Source organism: Malurus melanocephalus, unplaced genomic scaffold (genome assembly GCF_030028575.1).
Source record: "Malurus melanocephalus ecotype Western Australia unplaced genomic scaffold, MMel_1.1 scaffold_289, whole genome shotgun sequence".
NCBI classification, from domain to species: domain Eukaryota; kingdom Metazoa; phylum Chordata; class Aves; order Passeriformes; family Maluridae; genus Malurus; species Malurus melanocephalus.
Genome location: NW_026623521.1, coordinates 834,914 through 860,215, shown reverse-complemented (window position 1 = coordinate 860,215; position 25,302 = coordinate 834,914). Strand labels below are relative to the sequence as shown.

Below are 25,302 nucleotides of genomic sequence, written 5' to 3'. Positions count from 1 at the left end.
GCGGCGGCGGCGGCGGCTCCTTCCTGCTGCTCCGCCGAGCGTCCGCGGGCGGTGACAGCGACACCCGGCCAGAGCGCCGCGCGCGCGCTGCACCACGGGAAACGCGCCCGGAGGACCGGCGGGACGGGAGGAGGAGGATGGGGATGACGGCGATGGGGAAGCGAGACGGGAGCCGGGAGCCCCGCCGGTGCTGCGGCTGCTGCCGGGGCGGGCGGTGCCGGGTTACGCGCGGGTCAGGAGGCCGCCGCGGCCGTGGGAGCGCTGCCCGCGCCGGCCCCGAGCGGAGGCGGGGCGGGAGAGACCCTTCGGGCATCGGCCGCGGCGGGGGCGGCCCCCCGTGCCCCCCGGTGTMGTGACAGCGCCTTGATGGCCAGCAGGGCCTCCCGGAGGAGAGGAGGCCGGAGCGGGCGCGCTCGGTGTCAGGGAGGAGGCTGAAGTGTCACAGAGTTGTTGTGGTTGGAAGGGATCTCTGGAGATCATCCCGTCACATCCCCCTGCCCAGGCAGGGTCGCCTGGAGCAGGTGACACAGGAACGCGTCCAGGTTTGGAAYGTCTCCAAAGAGGGAGATTTCATGACCTCCCTGGGCCACTGTTCCAGTGCTCGGTCACTCTCAATGTAAAGAAGTAAAGCCTGATCTGGTTCCCCACTCCTGASGCATCTCTGGGGTAAGGCCCTGCTGCCGACTCCCAGTGCCATTACAGAGGTGGTGTCCGTGGGACTCTCAGGGCCTCCAAATCCATCTAAAAGTCCTGAGTTGAGTTTTCTGTACTTTAATTTCCGTGATCCTGATGTTCTCCATGGCCCCACAGAGTAAGCTACTTGGAGAATTGCTAGAGGCAAATCTTAAAGCCCGCGTATTCCTTGGAATAGCTCGGTCTGCACCTTTGCAGCCTGGGCTGTGGCACTGTATCTCTTGCAYCTCTCAACTTCACCGCTTTCAGGGGTTACCAACTTTTCCACCTTTCTTTAAATAAAGTCTTTCGCCCAGCAACGCGCTTAAACACGTGCGTACCTCAATTGCTCTATGTCATTTGCGTATAATTAAGCATGTGCTTAAGTGCTCTGCTGGATTGAAGCCAAGATCTGCATAAGCTCTGTTGGGTAAAATTTACCAGCTTCGCTGGGCTTAGCTCTGTGAGTCATTCAATCAGCAGCGGCCCAAAGCTTTTTGCTAYCAGCTTAGTTATTCCCAGGCTGTCCTACAGGATCACCCTGTCTCCGTGATGAGGCTTATGCCCTTCGTTTGGGTCCTGTTGGAAGTGAGACGCATCTTCCTGGTGAGTCAGCTGAACACAGGGTTTCGGGTTCCTTCATCAAGGTGCATTAATAAGGTTCTGCACCCTCACGCAGGTCAGAGGTTGTGCCATCAAGTTACAGTGCAATAAATTGCATTAAGAAGAGAGTATTAATCAGGAAGACCTGATGAAGGTCTTCCCTGACTTTGTGCAATATGTACATTTCAAAATGATGGTGTCGAGTACTCAGTGTCTATTAGCAGAGGAAGGCATTAATAAAATGTAGCTACATTCCATGCAGTCCTTTACAGTTTTACACAAATACAAGGAGCATCATTAACCTGCTTATTGTATAAAATGGGAAACTTTTTCATTTCTAAAAGCAGAGTTTTAGAAACTGAGGGAAGATGTACATTTATTCAGCTTTGATTTTTTTTTCCCCTTCAAAGACAATTCATTTGGTGACTCTACTCATTTTTCCCTGTCAAAAAAAAWATCTTTTGAATTGCATTAAGTCTGAGTTGGGAAGCTCAGCACTAAAACCTYATTTTAAAATACACTGAGGAATTAAAGCTTTCTGCAGGGTGAGCACAAGTCTTTCTCCAAGGACACATCAATTGGAACCTGCTTTTCAAAAAAATTTGTTTGGCAATTAACAGTGTAATACGAAGAAGAAAGACTGTCTTGTATTTAATGCAAAAAGGTAAGACTCAGCATATTTGAGTGCTGTTCATTACTCTCTTATCATTCTTCTGTRACCTTAATCAAGACTTGTTCCCATTTTCAAATGACAGTTTGGGTTAGGGTGMAGGTTTTTGTGTTGGTTTAAGAGGAATTAAGCACCTATAAATTGTCAGGTTCAATGAGAATCTTACAGTGCTTTGTTCATCTGGAAGTCCCCCACACCAGGGTAGAGGTGGTGGTGAAGGGGCAYATCAGACCTTGGACCCCTCCCTCAGGTGTTTTCAAATGATGCAGTTCCTCCCAAGTCACCCAGCTGTGGCACAAATGTTCATATTAGTATTTGGACACATATTTAATACTGTGCTGTTTGTTTATTTATTAATATTACTGTTTCAACATAACAAAATAGAAAAGAAATATATAAACTCAGCAGCTTGGGAAGCTTAAAGGAGCATTTGCATTCTGACCTATATTTTTTTCTTTACACTGCTCTGTAAATAGCAGACAAACTTGCTTTTCCCTAGGTAAAATAATTAATTGTCTTTAATATAGTCTTTCCTCTCCCTTCTGAGTTCCAAAAGTTGCCCACCTATGAGAAACCCTCTAAAAGGCAATGTGTATGCAGCATGGAGCACAGTACATTTTTGTTTTAAGGGGCTAAATAATGGAAAGTAAAAAGCACTTCACCCTCCTTTATTTTTCTTTCTTTCCTCTTCTGTATAAATCTAGAAACAAAAAAGAATTAGGAAGCACAAGTAGTTTATGTATTAAAAAGTGGCTTTGGGGAATYAGTGGGGAATATATATATTTGAAAAGGTCTTAAACAGGAAGGGGCTTCAGRAGTAGCTGCACACTTCAAGCAGAACCATTACATTTGACTTCCTGCATGACACACTGAAGGATTTAATTCAGAAATCTATATGTCAAGCCAGTAACTTGTACTGAAACGGCTGTTGATCTGGAAAAATTCTGTCTGGGAATTTGAGAGAGAAGCCTACCAGTTATGCAGGTTTTTGAGATGGCCTCATAGCCTAGCTCTTTATGCCTTCATATTTGTCTGCATTCATCAAGCCTGATCTTCTAATTATCAGGCTTAAGGACTGTGTATCAGGATTTTTAACTCTATTCTCCAGGTCATGCTTTATCCTTGTAACTCTCTATAAATTCCCTTCCAGTTTTTCAAACTTTCAAACTTTTTTTTTGTTTGTTTGAAAATACTGTTAGTGTGGGCCTACTGCTCAATCCCTTACACCACAGACAGATAAATCAACACACATCAAGCACAGATTTTCTTCACCCACCTCTATCCACATAACCTTTTATCTGTGCCTTTAGGAGTGATCTRCAGAGTCCAGTGATGTGACCTGTCCTACTGACACTGTCCAGGCTGAAGTTTCCTGCTGCTTCTGTGTCCTTTGTCATGCAAAACAAGGATACAACTTGTCCATCTTCTACCCTTCCCTCTGCAGATGTCACAACTCAGAGTTAATAGTCTCATTCCTTCCAACACATACAGTTGGATTCTCTTAAGTTAAAAAAAAAAAAAAAAAAATCTGAATCTGTTGGACTATTTATGTCTATATGCGGTTACAGGATTAAGCCAAAGAAATGTGAAAAACAATCTGCACTTCAATCAATATTTTTACTGAGTATTTTATAACGATGCTAAGTCTTGAAAAAACAGGCTGAAGATGATCAGTGAAGAGTTCATGATATACAGAGAACACTGCCTGAAAAACATTCATGTTCTCAAAAGAAGGTATTTGCAAAGAGGAAATTCAAATCCAAGGTAAATCTAAGAGAAAGCATCAGGTGTTAGTGTGGCGAAATACACAATTCATCTTCCCAAGCAATGCTAAACCCACATTTTCTATGCTGATGGAATCATCAAACAATTGAAGTTAATAACTTCAGTGGAAAATGACTTGACTTTCAGTCAAGTGACTTGACTTTCAAAGATTACAGATGTGTTCTCCCCACCCCACACCTGATATCCTTCAGTTTCCCTCCTCCTCTTCCCTCCTTCCTTGCCCACGAAGGTCGCTGTAGCCCTGGCTGGTGCCAGAATGTGCCAGYGATACAATTCATGATGGTTCAGAAATGCCTTGGTGAACGCCTGATGTTTCAACAGTGGATTTGATCGGGGAACAGTTGCTGTTGAAAGCTAGAAAATCACCTTCCATCCATTTTTTCAATTGGCATATTTCACCAGAGATTTAACTGGCAYACATATTCAATGCAGAAATGTAATGAGTCCATTGTCTAAGCATCCACTCACATTGTCTGTAAATTGCTCCTCTTCATTTCAGCATCCCTTGTGGAATTTGTGTTTTAATTATTTAATGTTTTTTATAGCAAGCTTTCAATTCATGATCCTGTGTAAGCCTGACTCAATAGTCTGCCTTGCCCCATATTGCTGGCAGATCAGGAATCAATCACAATGCTACAGAGTGCTCATCCTGACATTGGTAATGCAGGGAAATGTGGTGGTGTGCCATTTCTCAAAACACCTGGGCATCTGATGTTTGCAGACAAAAATGATTAATTAAGGTCAGTATTGATTAGAGGRTGCATGCAACTTACCCAGATCTTTTCCTTATTCCCAGAATCTTTTCTGTTCCCAAAACTGTTTCCAGGAGCGTACTGTTCTACTTTCACCTGAGCCCTACGAATTCTTCATATCAGATTAATTTCTAATGCCACAAACATGCCTGACTTTACTCAGTCATTTATTTTATGATAATGCAACAGCCTGAAGCGCTTTAAACTTTGGGCTCAAGACAGCACAAAAATCCCCGGAAAAATGACAAGTTTGATAAGAGATATACCTGCCTGAAAAAAAAGAAAGATAGCAAGRCAGCATCAGTCAGGGTGGGTTTGTGTAGACACGAGACATTCAGATATCTGTAATACGTCTGGCTTGGTCCCACATGGCATTCCGGTAAAATTAGCATTATAAATCTCTAGACTAAAAGAAGAGAGGATGTTTAATGTCCCATGCTGAGATGTCTAATAGACTGAAAAAGCAACAAAAATGATGATAATGTAATACTTGCCTAACACAAATTGTCAAGTGACAYGAGACAGAACTTAAAGAACTAATTTCTCTGCCTTACAACACAAGTTATAAGTAGAGCAGAAAACCATCTACTCTTAACTTAGATTGGCAGCCTACCTAAGACATTTAAGTTGAATTAACTGCAGRTAGGAAAGCAAGAGGGCCTTAAACCCCAGTGTGAACACTTTAGGATTAAGCCTTTCAGATATAAATGTAAAGGAAGTGAGGGATATTTTATCAGTAAAAGAGAGAACATCCACACAGGGATTTTGGCTTTAACTGTTGCAATTTAATGTCACACCTTTACTTAATTCATCTTAATCTTTCCCATGTGTCTGTTCCACTGCAGTTGAGTTCTTTAATTTGAAATATTRTAGGGGATCTAATCAGCATTAGCTGAACCATTAGCTAAAGGCTTGTCCAGGTGGGGAGGTTATTCAGTGATGAGAAACAGCTACTTCATACCTGCTTTGTGTCAATTCTCTTAGTTTACATTATCATGTTCTAGGCTGTATCACACTGCCTTGCATGCACTGAGTGTTYGTGCTAGCCAAGTGCAGCATTTTAAATTCAGATTCACACCTCTTTACAAGTCTAACATTGACCTGATTAAAAGCAAGACTCAAGATGCGCAGAGCAGGTAGGACACCAGGCTCTGATGCAGTGGTAAGGATGGAAGATTGGTACTTACCAACCAAAAGTTCAAACAGGAAAATATGTACTTWARCTTTTTATATATGTGGATATGTACATATATAGTTAATTAGATAGATAGATAGATAGATAGATAGATAGATAGATAGATAGATAGATAGATAGATAGATAGATAGATAGATAGATAGATAGATAGATAGAGGCAGGGGTCTTGAAACTAGATGACCTTTAAGGTCTGTTCCTACCCAAACTGTTCTACCATTCTATGTATTTCAGCCCAAGAGGTTGTACGTTCCCAGGATTACAAGGATCAAGCCATTAAATGGGATGTCCCTATACATTATTTGAGCCACTTGGAAAGCCTAYAGAGTATAGAAATCTGAATCTGTGAAAGCCAGTAAAAGGAAAACCTCTAATTTCAGTTGGCAGTGAGGGAAGGGGAAATAAGAAGGGCACAAATGGACCTTGAAGACCACAAAGAGATTCTGAAAGGCTGGAATTATAATTCTGTAAACTAATTGCTCAAAAAAAGGTTTTGCATAAAAACATAACAAAAATCATAGTGTTGCTCTCCCATTACTGGTTTCCTCTGGTACTACTCTCAAAAATTGCATCAGAATAAGGAAATGTTGGAAGAGGACAGGCTATTAACYATTCTCCAAAGTACATATTCATAACTGTCAGAAGCTAAACCGACTGGGTTGCCATAAATTTATTAAGTTAATCAGACCCCAGTGGGAACTRAGGCCTCAGAGGCCTCCAAAAAAAGCCAGATGAATGGACAACATAATGGYCAACAGAGTTCGTTGTATCTGCATGAAGTTCTGAATTTAGGAGAAAAAGAAAACTGCTAAGATCCATTACAAATGACAAATGGCCAAGGTACAGCTAAAAGGGAGGCTTGGCATGGAAAGCCCAGAAGCAAAAGTTGTTGATARATTATTTTCTCATGTGCCTTTCTCATAAAATGAGAAGTGAACTGCATTAAATCTCTCTAAGGCCCAAACAAGCGAATTAAATGCTACTTGAATGTAGTTATTACTGATTTTTCTTTCAAAATACAAGGATGAATTGAATGGAGTTGATCAGGGCTTGTTCCAGACTATTCAACAGGAGGATGAGGACAGGTAAATTTTCAAATTGCACCAAGMAAGAGATAGTCCAGATCCAAGTCCAGCCTCCTCTGGAAGAGGAGGATGAAGAAAAGACCTGAATGTGTGACTGAGCTACAGGACAGCAATATCTCAGAAGATGGTTTAATAGGGCAGTGCAGTTGTTCACAAGCTGCACATCAGCTGATGTGCACATCACGCTGTTAGGTATGACCTGCCTCAAACCTTGTAAGACACAAGGGAATCTCTTGCATTCAGTCTCCACAGCATAGCTGAGAGTTCAGCTGGCCAGGAAAGATATGACCACGTTGGAAAGGTCAACAGGAATGCCAAAAGATCTAGAAAACCTGACTAAAAAGGCACATGTTCCCAAGGAGAATGCTAAAGGGGGAGCATGGCAAGGATCTTCAAACACCCAAGAGGACATTACACATGCAAGTGGAAAAAGCTGGTTTCCTTGCCCTTGTGAGGTATGTAAGACATAAATTTTTACCTTTAGGTTAGGTATTTTTCTGTTTTTCTAATAGCAAAGGTTTGAAACCACTGGAATTGCCTGTGGGGCTATGGAGACAAGAGAGGAACAGTTTGCCCAAATGTACCAGGAATGCTTTAAGAAGTAACCTAGATCATGGCCTTTGCCACCARGTCCCACCCATCTTTGTTTTCTGTGTGCAGATAAAGTAAGCAAGCAGATAAAATAGGCTGAAGAACAATAAAAAGATAGAATATCTTGACATAGATCTGTGGTACAACTTCAAGCAGACTGCTGTGGTTCAGCCATCTCTAGCCATCTCAGAGACTGGGARCTTCAGAAGATTCAAAGAGCAACAAGTATGATCAAGGGTATGGCAATTCACAAAAGATTGAAAAGATCTGGATTATTATCTTCAGAGAAAAGCAAGGGAGACAGAATACAAGTACATGAAGTAATGTCTGGTTTAGAAAAAAAAATCAACTAAGAAAGTATACAAGAGATTAAAATGGGGAACTTCTCTGCTKTGGCACATCCAAAGCGTTGGTCCTAAACCCAAAAGGATTCTGAAAGAAAATGGCTTGCCAGTGTGGGTACCTGATAACCTGTGGATACTTAATAACCTTCAAGGCTATTAAGAAGTTTCCTGTTGCCTGAGATCACCTTTGCACCATACCCTGTGTTTGTACCACACTCGGTCACAGAGTGGGTATGAAATGGGAAAAAGCAGCCAAAACCTTGACGTTTCAGAAATTTCTGGTTTTAAAAACAGCAAAGAGAAGGGCTGCTTGTTTTCAAGAGAATGCTGTTTATCCCAGTAGGCTCGACTGGCTGGCCATGCCTGCTCATCACTGCAAGAACAGGGGAAAAGTCTGTTCCAAGCACTCTCTGTGTTAGATATATCATGTGTCTTGAGCCAAAAACACTGCTTTGCCCCAAAGTTGTGGCCTTTTTGTCAAGAGAACTCAGTGTGTGTATCAAGGAGGTGTCTGTGTGTGTCTGGCTTATCCAATAATGAGCAAACAGTGACAAAGGATCTCCAACCCCCGTAACAGCATTGCCTACCTAGAAACAGAAGGGCAAAGGTCTTCAGTGCTAAGTCTTAACCAAAGTTAACTTAACAAACCTAATTATTACTGAATAGTTCCAACAATTAAATTTGCAATTATCTATGCATGTCAGCTGGTACCTACAAAATACCAAACTTGGAGGGGATCTGTCTAAGGACACACAGAGACATCAGAAATCTCAGAGACATACCAGAAGTTTTGGCAGAAATTTGTTTAAAACACAAAGCAAACATCAAGAGACCAGTTTCTGGGAAGGAATGTGGTGCTGTGTGTAGGCACTGAGAGAAATGTGACCTTTGTAATGCTGATACATCACACTATTTTGCACAAGGAGAGAGGTCCCTCCTCAGCTTTTCTCTGTGGGTTTGATAAGGAAGGGATGCTACACATGATATGGCCTCTCCACAGATGACCTCACAAGTGGCAGCAGTTTATTTTCACATTAGAGCTGGTGACATAGCAGCACCAGTCTACTTCCAGCTAACAGCAGTTAGCTGTTTTCAAACTGTGCACAGCTTTCAGCAAGCTTGATGGAAAAGCACCGCCTCTCCTGATCTCCTAGGASGTCACACCTGGTGTGGCATTTGTGCAGCCCCTTTCACAGTGACATAAATCTTTAGAAGGTTTTGATGAGGAATCAGGACTAACTGCATCCTGCCAGTGAGACCCTACAGAAGGAGATCACACCCCCACATTTCGTGCCCGGGCAGATTCAGAGAGCCTGAGGTCGGTCAGGAGGTTGATCCATGCAATGCCAGCTCAGAAAGCTCCAGAATAGCAATTACCACCTGCYTGGGAAATCCAGGGAGCTTGGCTAAGCCTTGGGGACAATGTGAAATGAAAGTGGTCAGAAGAACGTCAGAACGGTTTGACTGTGGGCTGGGGATATCCCAGACAACAAAGGCTGTTTGGTAAGAGCTGCTTTCCATCTGCAACGCAGATGAGAGTTCAATGCTGAGGGTAATTTAAAAGTCAAATAAATGGTTTTAAACGGCTTGTAGTAAGTAAAACCATATTTCTTTGTAAAATAAACTGCCCTTGTTTGCTGGGTGGATGTGTGCACACCAAGCCAGTCAAGCAGATGAAGAAAAACTGGTCCCTGAGTTTAAGGAGAGAGTCTTGGCCAGTCTRAGAAGAGGTGCAATAGAAGGTGGAAGAAAATATCCCATTAGTGCTTCAAAGGGCAGGTGGATGAGGAGGTGGTTGAGGATGAAAGCACGTAACTGGAGAGGACAAATGGTGACAGTGGATTACAAGGTACTGTGCTGGGTATTCTTCTGGGTCGAAGCATTGTCTCAAGAAAGAGGCAGCTTCCCTTCCCCACAACCCCTCTGGTGAGCTGACACRGTTTGCAGAGCTGCCAGTGGTTGTGCAGTAGGTCCTAACTGCCAGACAAAGTTAAATCTTGATTTTCAGAAGCCAGAGGCACAGAGGAAATAGAGCCTGATAAAATATCTAGCTGATAACCTTGACAAAATCACAAAACTGAATAAATAAGCAGGAGTGGGAGATTCTRTGTAACTCCTTGAATACAAAAGGGCAAACCCAATAAGGTGACCCCAAATCCATATAACCCTGGGGGGGGGAAATAGCTTTATTTTAAAGGAATCATCATGTTATCAAAGTCTCCTTATCAACAGCAGTAGATGCAAGCTGACAGGCTGAAATCAATGCCAGCTATTGRAATATGAAGGCATGATAAAAAGCTATGACTTCCTTTGAAAAATGTATATTTAGATGAAGATCAAGGATRCTTTCACTTTGTCAACTTGGCCATTTTTTTATCAACTCACTTAGCATATTTAATTAAAGATACGATAGTCAATCTCATTTCTAATTACGAGAAAAGTGGCAATATTTTGGGGATTGGTTCCTGCTTGGGAAATTACTCTGTGGTACAGCCCACTTATGCGCTAAAATGGCAGCTTTCTCTCCTCAGTTTACAGAGAAGTTAACGAAGCTGGAGCTGTCAAAAAATAAAACATCCTCTGCTGTAGCTGTGCATACTAACAAGTAGTCTTAATGCTGGTGAAATTTTCATGTAGAAATCAGTAAGTCAGTGTCCCTAGAAAGGAAGAACAGGTCTTATTTGGTGCCAAAGTAGACAAATAAAATAATTTGTGAGAGAGTGAAAAAATGCACAAAGCAAATTCAAAATACCATAGAATGTGTTTTTGAAGTAAGTTATCTTGGTAATATGAAAGCTAACTGAATCACAAATAAAGAAAATAAGTAGAAGATTGGGGTTTAGCATAAGGTGAGGCAGCATCAAAATATCACATGCAAAAATAGCAAACAGGCTGGGTTAGAACAGAAAGAGGATGTTGCTGTGTCTTCAGCACAGAAATGCTGATCATAGGCATATAAAATGGTTAATATTGCAGCTTCAAAGTTTAGTCTAGTGAAAGATGATTTTCATAATAATACAGGGACATATTCTTTGAAGCTAAAATAAAAAGAGGCAAAGGTACAATAATTTCAGTTGCCCTTGTAGGAGCAGTATTCCTGAAGCCAATGACAAAGACCAGCTGCACAGTTACAAATTCCTACAAGGTACCAGCTCAGGGTGTACAGCCCTCTAAAACAGAGGGCAAAAAAAGCACAGATAATACTTACTTTTGGAAATTGTTAATAGTCTGAACCTGTCACATTTTTAAATATTTTTCATATTTTTTCAAATTATTCCTAACTAATTGATATTGTACCACCCCAGAGGTCCTGAGGAACGGAAGACCTGCTCGTGCTGGACACAGCCATCACAAGCACGAGATGTCTGCCCATCCTCAAATCTGTTATAATATGTGAAGACACAACCACCAATGGGAATATAATATTCCCTAGCTCTTGTTGCTGAGTTTGCACATCATCTCACCATTCCCCATAAGATGTCAATTTTTTATAGCTGCAAACAAATGAAGGAATGTCAACCTTAAATCACTGCAGCTCAGGAGGAGAGAGGGAGTGCAGGGAGCTGCTGTGATCCTTTTCTGTGATCTGCCTGACCCCGACCAGCAGCTGCTGGTAAAAGCACCACCTTGCACGGTCAGGCTGTCCCTGTGTGTTTGCATAGTTTCTAGTGAGGGTCATAGATTCAGTGTCCAGGAAAAAAAAAAAAAACAAACCAAACCTTCTTTGCATGATGGAAACTTTTTCAGACCTAAAGTCTGTAGCGGCAAGCCAGCAGCAACACAGACCACTACACCTAAAGGATTCATCAAGTTTTTGTGATTCATCTTAGATAAATTGTTCTCTTCTTCCCTCAGTAGATCTTAAAGAAACTTGCATCAGAGTGTGAAAAAGAAATCTCAATCATCCTCTAGAAAATGAGATACTGGCCATCAAGCAYTGCACTTCCTGTAATTGCCATCACGCTGTAAGAGCAGTGTCACTGACATGGATTGCAGTTTAATTGTTCACAAAATACTCAAACTACACAAGATGGTGCATTTGATCCCAGAGCTGGCACAGCAGCCAAGCCTCAGAATGTGCTCAAAAGCCCTGTTGGAGGAGCAGTGCCCCTGAGCTGGCTTTGGAACRCCAGAGCAGCTGTCACCCCCTGTGCACTGCCGGGTGTGCCCAGGTCCTGCATCCYCCCATGTCGTGTCATCCCCCACCCACAGCTCACCAGCATTCCCAGCAGATGGGAACTGGGCCCTGCAATGCATCCCTGCCCTGCGGCCTCCATGCAGACCATCACTCCCTTGTGCAGATGGTCCTGCCTGTCCCCAACACCTTAAAGCCCTTAAATCACTCTTCAAACTGCTTCCTCCCACAGGGATATTTCAAACCACATCACAGCCCACCAAAAGCTACCAGCAACCCAGATTTCTTCCCTTGCAACCTTTTCCAAGCTGGAAAAGGTGGGACAAGGTATTGCCTGCTGTCACACTGTTAAGCACACTAATCTGTAACTGGATTTCATTCTAGACCACTTCCAAGATTCCCTGGCTGTGCAATTACCAAAGAATACAGATATCAAGGATACAGCAAACAATGCACTGGAGACACTGGGCTGCACATGCAGCACCTGCTTTGTGGTGTGAAATAAAGGATTTCTGACAGTGAACGCTAAGCAGCCCAGAGCTGTTACCTGGAGGAGCAAAGCACACAGGATTTTGCAGGGACTGAGGCAGTAAGAAAAGCAGAGGAGCCAAAGGAGAACAAAATGACGACGAGCTAGCAAGTGCCTCTTTGGAGATGTCCAAGTCCAGCAAGCAGCCACCTCATTAATTGCAAGCTAGTCACATGCTTCATTACACAGCCTAAAGTGATGCATCCCTCCAAAATCACATCAGCAGGCACCAGGCATTGAATTGGTATGAAATGCAAATTTAGGGGATCGTGGTATACAGAGGGAACTTGCCTTCAGTTTGTTTCCTGAGTGGACAGGCCACGGTGGCCACAGCACCAGGTGGYTGGTCTCTCCATTTCCCCTTCCTCCTCCCATCACTTTTGCAAGAACACCCAGCCTTGAGGAGCTCTAGTGCATTCCCCATGGAACGGGACCCAAGGAGCAGCAGCACCTGTGGAGAAGGACCCTTCTTGGAAACTTAGCAAAAGCTGATTTTGTTCACAGTGCAGAGGGACAGAAGTCTGAGCCCTTCTTAAAATAGTGTTTAAAGGTACCAGCAAGTCCCAGTGAATCTGATAKTGGCACCAATTTATGGCCATAAATTACTCCTGCATGTCTGAAAGAGGGCAGAGGCTGCCAGTGTCCTGTCCAGGGGATGAGCAGAGGGGACCCAACCCCTGGAATGTGCAGCTCTGCAGGCAGCACAGCATGAGGTACCACTCATGCCCATCTGCCTTACCCCTGAGCACAGAGACCCCCAGCAACCAGGGACAGCCTTTGCCACAGCCCTATCAGCCCTTCATTTTGTGAATTGCTGGCAAGTTAATCCATCTTTCTTTTTTTCCTGCTTTGTGCTGCAGACACCCAAAGCAAGGGATGGAGGCAGCTGACTACCATGTCCTCATCTTTCTGCAGCGATTTCCAATTCATCTGCCTCTAACCTACATCTTGGCAGCCCAGCCCAGTGATACATCACAAATCATTTCCATCAAGCAGACCCACGGGTGCGTTGCTGTCAGTAGATGAGTTCCTTCCAAGTCTCAGGATTTATGGCTGCATCCAAATCACCRGTGCCATGGCCAGGAAGGCACAGACTCACCCACAGTTTGACTTCTTCAGCTGCTCTATAAAAAGGCTGAAATTTTAAGGATGAGCAAAAGTCCATGTCACAAGGAACAAGGAGRTAAATTATAAAATTACAAGGCAAATAACCCCAAAACAAAGAAAATGAGGGCTTGACAGTACTTGAGTTTACTCAAGAAGAAGGAAAGAAGCATCTACCCCTCAGCTGGAGAAAGTCAGCACAGAAGAAGCTGCAGGAGAGTGAAGCACCTTGACTGCACACTCTGCCCTGGGGTGTTTTGTTTGTTGGTTTTTTTTTTTCAAGTAGGAGGTACAAGTCCAGGCTCTGCTCCTGCAGATCCTATCAGAGGTGGTGCCCAGACAAGTGGGAAATCCAAAAAGTCTCTYAGAGGAGCTAGAACAAAGCTTTGTATCTGGAGCCATGTGTGATAAAAAAAAAAAAACAACTCAGATCAGTCTGCTCCAAACATTGAACAAGTTTGGATGGGGGTGGAAGCATGACGGCCAAAATCTGCCTCTTCTCTGACAGGTTAGCTATAAGCAGAGAAGTTATTTCTCTAATTTTAACTTTCCAGGTCCAGAAATGGAAATAGTTTCTCTCACAGTCACTGTCCAGTAGGAAAAACTTGAGCTGAAGATTTTGTTTTCATCATTAGAGCAAAGACAATATATCAACTTGTAAAGCAAAGCCAACAGCAACTGGCTTTTCTTGGGTTTTAGATGGCTCTTTTGGGCTTCTTTTTTTTTTTTTTTTTTTGCTGTTGTTTTATATTTATGCCACAAACCAGTCTGTCTAGCAAGCATCCCTTCCCTGAGAGAGCTGGCAAATAGCAGAAGTGGCTTCTCCTCCCCTGCATCCCCCACCACGCCGAGTGCGGTGTACCAGCTGTCATGTGCAAACACCTATCCCATAACTGCCRCTCAGGGGCCTGGGGCTTCCAGATTTATTTCCACTCCCAAAATTCATGACTAGTGGCCTGAATTGCAAAGAAAAGCCAAAGGGGCTGGGTAAGAAAGTCAAAGAAGAAGAGACACAGAAATTGAAAAGCATGACTTAATTTTTTTTGTTGTTGTTTTTTGCAGGGGCTTTTCGGGATTTTTGTTTTTTTGGTTTTGGGTTTTTTTTTTCCTAGATTTGGGTTTCCTTGCCGAACCCCACAGGATCAAGAGGCCCTTGTTAGAGCGAGGCACAGCGCGGGTTTGCCGTGCGCTCCCTCCCGGTGTCACTCGTGGTCCCCAAAGCCGCACCGGGGCTCCCCCGCCGCGGGAGCGGCACGCGCGCGTGACCGTGACGTCAACGAGCATTTGTGCCAAAAAGCCGAGTTTTAACAGAACTCACAAATGCGCCTGCAAACACCCAGGAGGCAAACAAGCAGCGGGCGGCCGCGGATTGCAGGTTTGCGAGGAGTCTGCAGAGCGGCGGTGCGCCAGGAGCGCCGCGGGCGGGACGGGGCAGGGACGAGCGGAGCCGGGAGCACAGATCGCGCTGCAGAAGCGCTCACGGGCTGCCGCTGCACCCCGGAGCCTTCACACTGCCCTCCTCGGCTGCACCGGGCTTGCTCAAGAGCCTTCGACCCAAAGAGTGACGCTGCTTGGGCGCTGGCGGGAGCCGGCGAGCCAGCGCTGCGATTTTGGCTCCGGCAGGAGCAGGCGAGCGCAGGTACGGGCAGGATTTATTGTTCCTGTTGAAACACATTTCGTCTGCAGATTAGCGGCKGCTCTGCGCACAGGGAGCACAGATAGCACCAGCTGACTCTTCTCTGGCAGCCCGCGGCCATCCCGAGAGGCAAACAACACCCAGATCTCCAGCCAGCACCTGGCTCCTCTGGGTGTCCTGCCCTCCAAATACATAAACTCGGGTGCCGGAGAAATACTGACCCGCAAACTACTTTATTTCTTTTTTAGCAGGCAGAAAAAACTGCACCTATAAGATGGGGGGTTCCTTTCCTAGAGAACAGCAAATCTGGTGTTTCTGCACCAAATCCAAGAAGGCTATGTAAAATTCCCAGTTTCTAATTTTTTACTGACAAAAAGGGGCRAAAGCAAAAAGTAAATCCACAGCAATCCACTACAGCTTCTGTTCCTTATTTAGGTTAGACTACATCTGAAATCTAATTATCTCTCTGCAACTCCCTGTGCACTCAAGGCAGACAGAGAGGGATCTCCAAGGAACAATTCCYTCAACCTGCCTGACACACCTACCTTGGGATGTGACCGACTCTCTCTCACACCCGGCACCCAGGGATGCTACACCGAAATTACTCCAAAATTACTGTGTCTGGGGCACGCGAGTCAAACTGAACTCTTACACTCAGCAGAGCAGCTTGTCCTTCCAAATGTTAATCTCTTCAAACACCTGGAGGTGAAGGAACATGCTGGGTTTGTGTTAGCCCAAGGGACTACAACAATGGCAAAATTAGTCTGTGAGGAGGCTATTTCATGGTTTGTGCTTTATTTTCTCTTCTTTCCACAGATTACAGCAATCTAATAACTGGATTTRGAGTTCTCATACAGCCACACACAGTTTGCATCTCCATTCACAGGATCCAGAAACATACATGTTCAGATACAGCTGTGAGACATGAAAAGGATCTACCAGCAGGGAAGTGAACCTTTTACCTGCTGCAGTGCTCCACATCACCGTCCTGCAGYAGAAGAGGTGCTGGTCACCTTGCAACAAGAAAATCAGTGCTTTGGAAGACACGTGTTGATGCAGCAGTTGAAGAACTCTGTAGCAACCTAGGCAGAGAGGACTTGTCACTGGCTCTGTAAGGAAGATGGAGRAAAAAAAAAGAAAAGTGACTGCTGGGGACATGATTCATATCAAAGCTAAGCAAAAGTCTCTGCAGTTTTTAGACATGAGACAAAAAGGCAGAGCACTGTTGGCCAGAGACAGAAGAGGAAAGTGCAGGAAGACAAATGGTGAGAGAAGAAGCACAATGTGCTCAACCCAACCTGAAAGGCAATCCATGATACCTGAGAGCTCTTCAGCCACTGAACAAAAMCACATCCTTCTGGATAACAGAAGAATGTCCTTCAAGGGACACTGTTCCTGCCTCTCTAGAGCCAATACATGWAATGTAATTAAGCATACATTTCCAGGGAGAGCTAATTATGGAGTCCCCTGTAAAGCAGCAGTTCCACATCCCTGCCAATGTACACCCCAGGAGGCTGCACAACATGAAGATATCTCAGCAACGTTTGTTGAGGATCCTTCCCATGGATGGGTCCTCAACAAATCCTATCCTCCTTAACCAATGGATAGGAAAACCAGAAAGAAAACATGGGTGCAACAGCATTTTAAGTGAGAGATTAAGGTTTTTTGGGAGCTTCCTCTAATAGAAGGGCTGTGTACTGTGGGTGGCCACAGTAGGAGCCACCCCAATTCTCTGAGCATCGGGCTCAGGCAGACCAAACAAGTTTGAAAGGATTGAACCAGCATGAAGGGAGGCTGAAGGGGAGCAGCTATGGAGCTGGAGTGTTCAGAACAAAAGTAAGGAAGGAAATGGAGCAGCTGCCTGCGCAATGCTACAGAGGGGTAACACGTAAAATCAACAGGTTTGGCACATTTGCAGGCCCAAACTCAGCACAAGGGGGTTACCAGCACCTGGTAGAAAGATTCGCATGTGAAACATCAGCACCAACAGAAAGCAGAAAGGAAGGTGAGGAGAGAGGAAAGGAAGGTTCACCCTCTGGAGAAGACGTCAGGAACCACTTTTTAACCAACAACCCTATCTACCTGCTCAGGCAGCTCAGTCTGCCCAGGACACCAAAAACTGCCACCTCACCCCACACAGGCCACTCTAACCTGAGGCACYAACTCTCAGCTCTGTTGCTCAAGTTCAGGGCTCTTGAATCCCACATGCTGTTCCTCAGAGGGAAAAAGTAACCCCAACACAGCTGCCAAGCTGAGCCATCTCCTGACCAGGGCAAATTCACATGGAAGTCAGTCCTGGRGGCCAAACTTACACTCTTCCACCAGCCAAGTGTGTGTTTGCCAAACACAACCTTACCCAAACCTCCAGCTGGGCTTGCAGAGCTCTGSTTTCTTCCCTGTGCTTATCTCCAGCCCTGCTCCTATTAACCCTAATTTCCCCTCTGCATCCTTATCTGCCCACCCAAAAAGGGATGTTGCAACACAAAGGTTATYAGTTCCCAAAGGCGGGGTGCTGGCTGCTCACCACTCTCTGCTTCYCTGAAAACACAAATCCTGTCAGCACACCAGAACCTGCTGCCCTTCGACCCTCCAGGAGCATCTCCATTAGACCCAGTTCCCTGATCCCTGTGTGTTTGCTGATCCCTGTATGTTTGCTGCAGTGTTCCAGCACTGCAGTGCAAAAGCYATCCTTCTCCAGTACCTGGGCATAGGGAGAAAGGAGAATCTTCACCTGGATCAAGTTGATAATTCTCCAGGACCATCTGCCAAGGACCAGCACGGRGGCATCTGTCCTGTTATTCACACATTTGCTGGCAAACATCACTTTATTTTATTTATCATCATCACCTTCATTTAACTCCAGCCCAGGAAGTTCCATAGTGGATGTCAGCATGARAGAGTAAAAGGAAATGTTTTCAAATTTAAAAGTAATATGAAACCCAGCAAACACTAAATTGCCTTGTAATCGAAATCATTATATTTGTTGGTAGGAAACAGAAAAAGCCCAGCTAAGCACTATGAATTTAGCATTTTAAAGCTAAAAATAGCAGTAACTACATCAGCAGGGAGAAGGAGATTGRACAGAAAGTGAATGATCACCAGCAATTATTTCTGGGTATTTTAAGTAAGTGGCCTGAAATTGAAAAAGGCAACACATGTTCAAATTCCTATCCTGGCTTACAGGACAAATAAAATCGGGTGAAGTATTAGGCAGAGGGGAGGGATGCTAAAGCCAACCATAAAGAGAAGTTAGAGGTTAGAAAAGATCAATTATTTATAAGGAAGCAAGATGTACTTTGGGAAGTTCTAGCACTGAGAATGATTTTTGGAAAGGAGGATTCCTGATCTCCTCTAATGGTTTGGCTACCCAGTCCACAAAAATAGTTTGGCTACTCCTAGTTCACAAACGAGCCCAGTCCATCTGTCAATATTCCTGACACTTTACATGGTTCAAAGGTTAATTCATCACTTTAGTTCCAAGATGTCAGAGAGTTTGGCCAAACTTCTGCAACAGCATAGACTTAGAGTGCAATAGTGTGTTAACTACCCAAGAATATGCTCTTCATTTAGGAGGATGCTAAAGCCAACTCACACTCTGAGCCTGYTCTTCATTAACCACAGCTGTGCCTCAGCTCCATCACAAGGCAATATTTGCTCCAGAGTCACACCCAGGGTGCAGCACTCGATATCAGCGAGTGCTTAAATTAATGCCTATATCTCCAGATCCATGTAGCTTTTTCTCAAGCCTATAGAAATCTCAACATAAGAGATCTCTGAATGATGGATGCTGATTTTCAACAAGTCTTGGATTTCAGGAGAAATTCCACAAGTCTAAAAAGAAGGCTGATATTTTGTCTGTTTATAAAAGAATATAACTACAGAGACTGGATTACTATAGGCCTGWCAGTCTGAAACTAATCCCTGGGAAAAGAATAGTTGATACAGAGCTAAAAGAGATTAACGCMAATCAACATGTTCATGAAAAACAAATCTTGTCAAATTAATTCTCATTTTAAGAGATTACAGTTTCCTTGATGGAGCAATAGTATTAAAGCAGCAATCCACCACATCACAGCTCTCCTCACTCCAGTTGGGCCAGTCCTGCTCTGAATCAGAAAGCCAGCCTAGAATTCYTTAAAATAAACTAAAAGCTGGTCAAAGGCTTCAGGATGTTACAGGAAATGGGAACTCTTTGGGGAAGCAGGGTCCCACTGTGTTCTCCCTTTGGCTCTGTGCTGGTCACAGTCTTTGTTGACAGCCTGGCCAGTAAGAGCATTATGAGACCACGGGAGATGGAGGTGGAAAGGATTAGGGAGCCACTGGAGAAGAGGGCGTGCTGCTGGGAAGCAGTGAGGAGTCACCTGATGGAAGTGAGGAGCAGTCAGTGAGAGGCCCTGCATGGCTCCAGGGTGGTCAGGCTGGGGGAAGAGCCACTCTGAACGACAGGAGCACCAGAGGAGCTTGAAATGAGCAGGATGGCCTCGGTGGCTAACACAATCCATGGAGGAGTGCAGGGAATGWCACACAGGACTGGGAACGCTGCTGYGGCTGTTGCAATSCCCACTCCAGRTTGGTAAATGCTGGATGAGGAGGATTTACAGCTCTGTCCTGTGGCCTGGGTGGGATCTTGCTGCAGCACAAGGAGCTCCTGGCTCTTCCCTGCTGCTCTCTGAACATCAGTGTCTGCAGGGCCATCAGAGTGAGCAGGCAGAAGCCACCAGCACTTCTCTTGGAACCTAATCAGAACAAATGAGACTGGAAATAAAGTCTATCCTTTTGGCTCCAGGAACGACCATCATGAGATCTGGCTCTGTCACCAGAGAGCACACACTTCACAAAAACCTCGTTCAAAGCARTACTGGGACAGGGTGACTTTGCCATCTCATATACAGGATTGCAGGCTGCACAAGYAGCCACAGATCATTCCTTCTGACCATGCAGCTGGCACTTCAGCCAAGAAGTTATTAAAATTTAATTAAAAAAAGAAAGTACTGCTAGCTCAGAAACCTCTGAGTCCAACTCACGGCAGTGTTTGTGTGGTGTGAAAGGCACCTAAGCTGCAAATCAGGGTGTAGTACACTGTATTATTAACAGCAACCCACAGCGGGACACGAACTCAGCCCGAATCCTGCATGGAAAATTGCTCCAGATCACCCATCCCTTTGTATTTAGGCTTCYATTACACCATGGCTCTTGCATGGCTCTTGCACGGTTGCAGGGTAGGAGGGGAGAAGGTGGCCCCATTCTTCCTCCCGCAGCGGGATCCCGGATCCCGGGCCCTGAGAGCTCCTGCTGGAGACCCACCAGAGGGCAGTCGGGGTTGCCTTTTCCCTCTGACTGCATCATTTTCCACCTTTGCRTCCCGGGGAGCCTCACCGCAACATYGCTTTTTATCTTCTGCGGCCACTTACGCTCCTTCTGAAGAGAATAAAATTGGTGTTATCACATGCCACAGATATACACAGATATCAGAACAGGTTTGCTGCAGAGGATGAAGCTATTTATTAATTGTAGTCCCTGGGATGTTGGGCAGTCTCTTTTGGAGATGCATCAGAGAGCAGGGCCCCAGATACCATGGCTGATTATTCCAGTGTTTGAGGGATTGGGGTGCCCACAGAGTTCATGCTGGGTTTTTGAAGACTGAAGCTTCTTCTCCTGTTTTATTTATTCAGAAAGGTCAAAATTATCATATTAAACATAGATACAAAATACTAGATAGAATTAAATCTCTCCTTCTGAGCTATGTTACACCATYATCGGTGTTGAACTCAGCTTCAAGACCACAGTTAACACTACAAGTTTCAGTCAGACACTATCATTAYACAATATATCWTTGTATTGTATCATGCTGCCTTTGWCAGCTCTTCAAACTTCCTCACCTCCTGCTTCCATCTTCCTCACTTTTTTGGCTTCTCCAAAACAAGGAGCACACAATGCTGCTTTTCCTTCTGCACARCCCAGCCTGCAGATACAGAAGCTTTCCATCTGTTCTCCTCTCCACTTCTACCACCCTTTCCCATCTCTGCTGTCCTTCTTCCCTGCATCCTCACCCCTTTGTGTATCTCTGCTCAAAACCTGTCTGCCCTTACATGCAGCTTATCCCCGTCCTTACCTGTCTGAGCATGGTACCACCTCTCCATACCTCTAAACATTCTCTATTTCCACTGCCTGGAGCTGTTTTCCTCCAAAACCACCCAAAATCCTTTCCAATTTGTCTTTATGTTTTAGATATGTTCTACAACCACTCAGAGCAAAAAGATTCTTCTTGAAGAAAGCACAGCATTAGGACAGCCAGTCTAGGTAAGCTATTCAAAAGAAACCAAACGGCAGCCAGAAAAAAAAAACAAACCAAAATATTCTCCTCTGCATTTGACTCTCCAGAAGTCACAATCACAAAAGCCTCTTGAGAACACTGTATTGCACCAGGAAGAATCAGCACACAGCAGCCAGAGTGTCACAGTGCTTTGCTTACACCAGAACTTGAGGCTCTGCAGACTGCCCAAGGTACCCACGGCAGTGCTTGGGGACAACCAAGGTACCCTGTTTCAGCTTGGGGACAACCAAGCCTCTGCCACTGAAGAGAGACATCTCTGTGCTCACAGCTGCAGTGAGTATCCTGCCTGCCCCAGCGGCCACCCATAGAGGGAACCAGCTCACACCAGCTCTTGTCCTGCACTGCCAAGGGTTTCAAGATGAAGGCAGCGAGAGTGACATCCTCAGGGAAATGCCCCCATCCTAGGAACCCACCAGGCAGGAGCAGGCACGAACTCATGGCAGCAGCAAACCCACTGCTTACCTGTATTTTGTACTTGGATTTCACACTAAGGCCTGTGCTCCAAGCTTCCCAGCTCCCATTCCACTTGCTTCCTCTCTTTCCATTATTTCAACAGCAGCCCTGTGAGGGAATTTGCATTACACGCTGTGCCTCCCCACAGAGCTCCGTGAGCAAACACAAGACAGAGGCAGCAGGGATGGGCAGAACAGGAGACACAAGGAAATGCGGATTAGAGCCCTGCCCTGCCATTGTGTGACAAGCACGGGGAATTAAAGCAACTTCCTGCMCTGTAATTCTTTAGGCAACATTAGAAAGTGTTTCTTAGTTCTTGAACCAAGATGAACTAAGGCATTTCAGTGTTAGGGAGAGTGATACAGGAAGATATTCTGAGCTGCAGTGCTCCCTGCCCTGCCCAGGCAGCTGCTCTGGGACTGCAGCCTTGCACTGCTGGCTCTGCTGTGTGTTTGGCCACAGACAACACTTTCCTCTGGCTCACCTGCACAAGGCAAGCTCCTCAGCGTGGCTCCAGCTCCAAGATTTGCTCTGTGCCTGCCAAGGTAGTCCCTGCACGCAGCTGCCAGGTTAACGCTGCTTGGGCTGACGTGCCAGATACTGAAATAATACAACATTAAAAAAGAGAGTTCATAAAAACACTCTATCTTTCCATTTCAGTTGGCTCCCTCACCCCTGCTATATTTCAGGAACAGACAACAGTAGCAACTAAAATGAACTGACAAGGTCCAGCTAGTAATGGGGAGGTCAGAGATAGCATAAACAGTGATAATGTACCCAGCAAAGCTTCCTGGGACAAGTGACATGATCAGCAGATCAGGTGATCCAGGCAGGTCTTTCACATACAAGCATTGTGTCGAGATAAAGTTAAAATGTTCTTCCTCCCTGCTATTATTCTCAAGGTCTCCTACCAACTTTTGTTTACTGGATAACTGGCAAAGCAGAACAAGTTACAGGAGTTAAATYCACACTGTAACTGGAAGAATGCACACTTTGCAGGTGTACATCAGTCACTGGGCTCTGTTAYCCACATGGAAACAGCCACAAACGGRCTGGTTTCACCTTAAAAAGCTGAAAAGCTAAAAGAGAAGAAACCTTCACTGGTTGCTATGATCCCCAAGTGCATAGACTACATGCAATGCTTTTCTGGAAACACAGAAGTAAAAGAAACAAACTTACTGCAAATTACCCTTKCACATAATTTCTGTCAAATAATGCAAACTGTTTTCAAAAGCTTCTTAACTAGATGGAGACACACRTGAAATTCAGACAGGTGACTTGTAGCAAGCATCTAATTTTGGTCGTAGTACTATGTTCCTCAACTAAATGGGAAGCTGTACACAATTCACCAAATTTTAAACCCAAATTTGGAGGCTACTTAAGAGCTAAGAAGGACAAGAASCACTTTTAAAACATCAAACAGCAGTTTTCAAGATCGGAAAAAAGGAGGTTTTTTACCAAAAAAAACACATAACAAAAATATCAAAGAGCAATTTTATTTATCTTATTTGGCACAAAACTTACAAGAACTGTTTTGTTCCCTTCTTAAATTTAACAACTAGCAAGGAAAAAAAAGGTATACKAATACATTTAATGAGCTGTACAGCAAGTGACATGTGGAAGGAGGCACCAGAAAAATCTACCAAAAATCAAAGTGCATGAAAAATACCTACTCTGAGCGCCTCATGGTATCGTATTAAGGCACCACTCCTTTAGAAAGTTTCCCGAATACATCAAGTGTGCAACTTCTTGGTTTGGAATGTAAGAGTCCTTCAGCCTGTATCAGAACCGCGTACTGCAACCTCAGAATGGAACAATGTTTCTCCTTGTAGATGTTAAGGGAAGAGACCTTTTTGTGCCCAACATCATCTCTCAGCCAGGCATGTCACTGTCATGTGCTTTGAAAAAGCCAACACAAGCTATCAKAGTACCAGCATTTTACTTCAGAGTTTCAAGCTGTAGTGTGCACCAGACCTATGCATTCTTTACAATGTTTTATAGAAAAGAAACGTTGAAGAGACAAAAGTAACATGGGATATACCAGTAAATACATTTAGACAGTTTTATCAAAAGAACATTTAAGGACTTTCTGGAATATCTCTTAAAAACAAAAACAAAAACAAAAAAAAAAAATCTGAGTAGTGTCATAATCCAAAATAATTAAATACACTTTTCAACAGATTATCACAAAGCTTCCTTCAGGACTAGCAATTAAGTCTGACAAATTCCACAAGACTTCAGGAACTTTCRGGAAGAATGTAGAAAAAGCCCAGTATTAGACATCAGTAAGAGATTTTCATAATTGGAAACATTTAATGCAAATACTGTAACTGCAAATCTTGTTATACAGGTGTGTATATACATACACACATATACACACTCACACACACCAAAACATCATTACAAGGGYCCAACAGACACCTTGGTTCATTGTGGGCCCTGCACATCACCGCTCTGAAGTATGACAGAAGCTGCACCAGGTTTATTATTTCAGCACCTTCATTAAGAACTTCTTGTTCAAGAACCAAACCACTTCAGTTACAAGGTGCCACAGGCCAGATTCACACCAAGTGTAAACAGGTTCCAAACAACCAAAGAGAAGTTGCATCTGCTTCTTACCAGCTTTGACTTTGGTTTCTCTGCTCAGCTGGATCACCAGTCTCCTCTACTTGCAGGAAGAAGTTTAGTAGGAAATCAATGCCCGTATCAAAACTGAAGTGGGAACCAGTAAATGCAGAATATTGTTATCAAACCACTGTACAATACCTCTACTGTAGAGAGTTTCAAACATCTCAGGAGTTTGAGACTGCTTAACCTGAACTCTGGAAAAACATATTTCTCTATGGACATGCAAAGGCATTTAAATATGAACTCTAGGCATTACAATATTTCATTTTTTGTCCYCTTACGGTGTAGACCTCAAAAACACAACTGTGTGCCCCATTATAAAACCAAAGCACCCTTGAGCATTAAAAATTCTAAACAGCAAGGGTTGGAAAGAAGGGCATCTGGAAGTGATCTACACATTACAGAACATGGTGTTTCACAAGTCTCAGARCAGTTCAGTTCATACTTTCTGGGATAACTTTCCCAATACCTTTGTCCCAATACAGAGCTGTAGTTTTCAGTAACTCTTTTACCCCTGCATTATTTGCTACCACATATAAAACATGCCACAGAAGTGGCAGTCAGGGCTAAACATTTAACAACATGTCCTTTTCATCCTTTATTAACAATAACATTTATTTCATGATTTGTATGTAAGTCATGTAGCAATATAACATTGGTGTTATACACTGTGCTTCCGTTCTCTGGCACTTGGAGGAGGAAKTCATTTCCAGGTAGTCACATCTTGCTGAAGCATTCCTTTGCATTTGTCCAAACCTGAATTCCCTTTTAAAAGAACAGTTAAAAAT

At 44.2% G+C, this 25,302-nt stretch overlaps 1 protein-coding gene across 1 annotated transcript in view; it reads right to left on the bottom strand.

The window, feature by feature from the left end:
* Positions 1 to 23,376: 23,376 nt before the first annotated feature.
* Positions 23,377 to 25,302, bottom strand: part of SNX4 (sorting nexin 4) — a 32,502-nt gene continuing 30,576 nt past the window's right edge. Inside the window, exon 14 of the mRNA XM_057376746.1 lies at positions 23,377 to 25,279. Within this exon, the coding sequence (XP_057232729.1) occupies positions 25,232 to 25,279 (48 nt within the window). The 3' untranslated portion in view covers positions 23,377 to 25,231. The remainder of the gene's footprint in view (positions 25,280 to 25,302) is intronic.